Here is a 4,863-nt window from a genome sequence, read left to right as displayed (position 1 = left end):
CGGTTTTTTCGAGCAAAATGGACATATCGTTAGACAGCCAATTGTTTATCCTAAGGACCATGCGAAAGCAGGACAGCAAAAGGGCATTAGGACAATCCTGCAGGCACGGGGTCTGTGGGGAGATGGGCTGCTGCTGCAGTGTAAATCTAAAAAGTACCGTCGACTTGTCACGGCCGCTGTCATGCTGCGCAACGCACATCCTTGCACAGCAGCCCGACTTCAAGTGCCAGTTGTCGCGACTTGAGCTTGCAGTGCGTGCTCGGGGACACACGAAATGTACCCAAAATTTCACTGTGAATGTAACTTCATAGAACGCATCTGGGGAAACGCTAAGCGTCAAGCCAGAGCGGACTGTGATTGCTCATACAAGCAGATAAAACAGAGTCCCAAGAATTCTGGATTCAATCCCTGTTACGCGAGTGCGAAAATTTGCGAGATCATATACCATGGCCTTGATGACTGCGATTTTCGCGGCCAGAAAATATAAATCCCATCGCCGTTTGCCACAAACTCTAGATTGCTAGATTGCTATGTTTCTTTAATATCACTGTCGAATGCGGCAACCTCTGGTTTATTAGACTGATATGTGCATAGTGACTTTGTTGTAGGCTCGTAATTTTAATTATTCCTTCGGTAGAAAGCAAGCCATGCTCATATCTACGCCATCGCTAACATTATCACTTAAGAAAAAATAAGGGTTGGGGTTGGCTGATAAATATATTCATGGGGTTAGGGTTGTGGAGACTAAGCTGGAGGCACCATATATGCCCGGCCTGTTAATTTAGCAGTTGACGAGTTGCATTGCCATACTAAAGCCACGAAAGTATCCAATCAAGTAGTACCTCCCAAATCTCTGGCAAATTTTAATTTCTAAGAAAAATATTCCCAATTAGTAAAATCACGAGTGCGACTAGCTCGATGACGTATTCTATTTCGTATTTCAGTAGTTTCTGGTGGTGGTGAAAGGTTGTGTTGACTATGTGGTACAAGGTGGGTCGCGACTAAAAGTGGATGCACCATAGACACTCGTGGCTGCGTGAGTCCCGCTTTATACAAGATTCTCTCTCCTCTCTCGTCTCACGTCCTCTTGTTCACATTCTTACTGATCTGCATAGAATGCCATGTTTTCAATCCTTGACTGCGCCGGGGAGACGGTCGGCCGTCCCAAAACGATCGCTGATCGCGCCTGCGATCAGTGCAAGTCTCGTAAAGTGCGATGCGACATGACCAAGCCATGCGCAACCTGCACAAAGCAAGGATTTGATTGCACATATGCCAAAGCGAGGAAGAAACGCGGCCCTGCAGGAAAGCATATCCAAGAGATCCGTCGTCAACAGGAAAAGCCCAGCGACGACCAAGATGGCAGCCAAAACGGCAGCGATTTGAATTCATCAACCTGCTACAATGCACAACTGATAGCCAGCCCTCCAGCAGACCAGGACTCCAATGTTTCGTCGACCACCTATGACTATTGTGTGCCAGACGAACAAAATTCGTACTGCGCAACTCTCTTCGAAGAGGGTATCTGTGAAGCAACTTTGGAAGTGATCCCCAGCCGAATGCCAAGCGAGGTTTTATTCCCTAGTCTTCCAATCGACTCACCATCTCACGACTTGGATTCATTTGGCTTAATTCCTCGACAAGAGTTATCGCCTCTTACCGACACTGCAGATGTGTGGCCCCAAACAATTAATGAAGAGGCTTTACTTCCGTGGATCGACGTTTATTTCAAGCGATTGAATCCCATTGGCCCAATTCTCAATCGGACAACCATATACCACGAAATGATAATGAGAAAACACCGCACAGACTCTCAATATGGTGCCATGATATTCGGACTCTGCGCTTTTGCCATGTATCAGCCAATTCAGATTCATGAGCGTGCCTCTACTCCGTCACGCTTGGTTCAAGCCCGTATGCTCATGGAAGAGTGCGTCAAAATGAGATTGACTGCAGACTTTGGAGAGCTCCCTTCGATTGAAATGGTCTTGACCAGCCTTTTCCTGTTCTCTTGCTTATTTAATAGCAATAAGCAAAGAGCAGCAGCGCTTCGATTGCGAGAGGCCGTCGACCTTGCGCAAAGTCTAGGTCTTCACTTGCCTGAATCCTACTCTGGGCTAGACGCAGAAACGAGGGAGCAGTGGCTCCGGACGTATCTATCACTGTCAGTGACAGAAAGGTAATAGTACGTTGATGCACCAAGGCATGGTGTCGATTAGCTGACGTTCTGGCCAGAGCATATGCGTTGCAGCGGCGTCATTATATCAGTTTCAGAGGGCGTCCTGGAATCACTGCTCGCTTCATGCAGGCGTTCGACCCAACTATAGCAACAGAGTATATATCTCATTTTACGTCTAGCGATCACTCGGACAGCGTCGCAATGACTGGCCTGCTTTACTTGATGGAGACTTTTGACAACATTGACGAAACCGTCATCGAATGCTGGAATGGCAACTGCAAAGTGAGCGACGGCATATGCGAATCTTTCGACCGTCGACGAGCTTTGCAAGCATTTCGAGCACAGTATAGAGCCCGTGAAGCATGTCTTACTGGGAACATCTCCTTCGCGCCTTCAGCCACTCCTGTTCCACTTGATAAGCTTACCGAGAGTCAACAAGCCGACATCTTGATTACGCAACTCTGGCTGCTGAATCGACTCTGGAGTCTCTGCTTATCGCACAGTCTTCTGCAAGAGTCGTCCGATCACGCCGAGCTATGTTATATGTTCGCTTGCCACATTGCTCTTTCTCTTAATGAACAATGCAAGAGGTTTCCCCTTTCAGCGTTGGAAATACATGGCATTGGACTTGTCGAAAAGATCTACGACGTCGCTATGGGTGTTATAACAGCCATGGGAGTTTCGTCTTGCATCACACTCGACGTGCCACTACCAAAGCCGGAGCCAGACAAGGTCTTCATAAATGGTGAGGTTTCGTCCAACTTAGCTCTCAAAGACATTCTCCAAAATTTCAATCGCACCATTCAAGATTTCCGCGGCGGTGATCACCAGTATAGCGACAGATTCGAGGACATTCTGACCAAGCTACCTGGATATTACCTCTGATTTGCGTCGGGCCGAACCATTGACCAACACCGCTGCCGACCCAAGGCTTTGATCAGCGAGACCACCAAAAGTTCTGGAAAGCACTTACGCACTTGACGTTGTTGGACAATCACCAAAGAGATTGACAAGGTTAGTATGGTGCATCCAAGGCTACTCCTGACAACCCTAACCCTGATACCTAAATATGTGAGCTTGCGGACGTGTGGCTAGCGACCATCCTGCACAGGTTAGGGTATCGAGGTGAAGGGTTTGGGCATTATCTTACCCTCGTAGGGTTAGGGTGCTTTGGACACATTTGCGCCATAAGAATATTGTTGTAGATAGTGCTGTCTGAAGATGATTAGCGTTTACGCTAGTGGCGTAGCCGGAATCCTTTTCACGCTGCCATACCAAAAGTATCAATCGCCGGGTCAGCGCTGTGAAGTGGAGCAGCACTAACCCTAACCTCGAGTGGACGAAGGAGTGTTATCTTAGCCAAGTGGAACTTTTTTCTACTCTTTGTTATTTAATTCTGTTTCCCGCACTCTACGACGTCAATGAGCGTAAAAGGCCTGAGATAGAAGGCATACTCTTCCCTGGTGCTAGCAACCACATTGTTGGTGGCTCGCAAGTGGCCATAAAGGCAACTCCAGGTGGGCAACGTGAGCTGACCTACGTTTTTAATTTCATGTCCATTAGAACTATAATTTTGGTGTTTTCGAATATGTTCAACTGACCATGATAGGAATTGGCGTATAGAATGGCCCATTTGTTGAGTTTGCGTCACATATGGCAATCGTACACAATATCATTTTCGCGGTTTCAACAGCATGTACCTTCAGGATCCAAAGGTGAAAAGTGTTGATGTACCCGATTTCGTAGGTTCTTGTTGGTGCATGGTATGAGTTTGTGATAGGTCATCTGCATACCCTTCATTTTTTTTTATTATTATCAATCATGGCCCCACGTAGTCGCAAGAATCCTGTAGAATCTTTAAATTTTCAAATTATTGACTTTCCAGCTGTTGAAGATACCGTCCAATCCGAGCTTCCAATAGTCCCTCAGCTTCGTGAAGGCCACCCTGAATCGCACCCTGAATGGCAATCCTCGCGTCCTTCTACACCCTCTCAACCTTCTACGACTATAGAGGATCAGTCGGATCTAATCGACTGGACACCTGAGATGATACATGGGTTGATTACAGAGCTCCTTGAGCAGGCGCAGAATGGTAAACGTGCTGATTCAGGTTTCAAAAAGGAGGCTTGGGATTCTGTCTTAAGGGAAGTTCAAGCAGTCTATACAGGCCCTTATACTATCCCTTTACAAAAAGTTAAGCAAAAGGAGCAAACCTTTAAAGGATACTATCGAGACTGGAGGTTTTTGCGCAGTCAGTCTGGCCTTGGGTGGGACGAAGAGAAGGCCATAATGATTACTGCCTCGGACCAGGCTTGGAGTGACATCATTGCTGTAAGCTATTCTTGATTAGTACCGCTTAATTTAAACTACCTGGCAAAATATAACTATGTATTTATAGAACCGCAAATCCTGTAAGTTGGCACCGAAACAACTCGCTGCCGCATATTGAGATCTTCGAAGAGCTTTATGATCAATCCGTAGGTACTGGATCGAAAGCGCGAACGATTGATACGACATCGGCAGCAGATAGGGCTGTGACGGGCTGATATCCGCCTGACCGTATCCGCCATCCGCCATCCGCCATCGCAGGTTTGGCGGATTTACATCCGTCATCCGTCATCCGCCATTACAAGTTTGTCGGATCCTCATCCGCCGTCTTGTCGAATAAATCCGCCTTCCTATCC

At 47.0% G+C, this 4,863-nt stretch overlaps 1 protein-coding gene across 1 annotated transcript; it reads left to right on the top strand.

Moving 5' to 3' along the window:
- Positions 1-802: 802 nt before the first annotated feature.
- V1508DRAFT_118805 (transcription factor C6 AmyR like protein) lies at positions 803-3,491 on the top strand. Its single transcript, XM_066935905.1, has 2 exons — positions 803-2,179; positions 2,236-3,491. Exons 1-2 carry the CDS (start codon positions 1,122-1,124, stop codon positions 3,062-3,064), a joined length of 1,887 nt encoding a protein of 628 aa, XP_066791973.1. The 5' UTR covers positions 803-1,121; the 3' UTR covers positions 3,065-3,491.
- Positions 3,492-4,863: the final 1,372 nt, after the last annotated feature.

Source organism: Lipomyces doorenjongii (genome assembly GCF_038497915.1).
Source record: "Lipomyces doorenjongii strain NRRL Y-27504 unplaced genomic scaffold V1508scaffold_227, whole genome shotgun sequence".
Classification (NCBI taxonomy): Eukaryota; Fungi; Ascomycota; class Lipomycetes; order Lipomycetales; family Lipomycetaceae; genus Lipomyces; species Lipomyces doorenjongii.
Note: the sequence above shows the minus strand (reverse complement) of the source record. Positions and strands in the feature narration are given on the sequence as shown.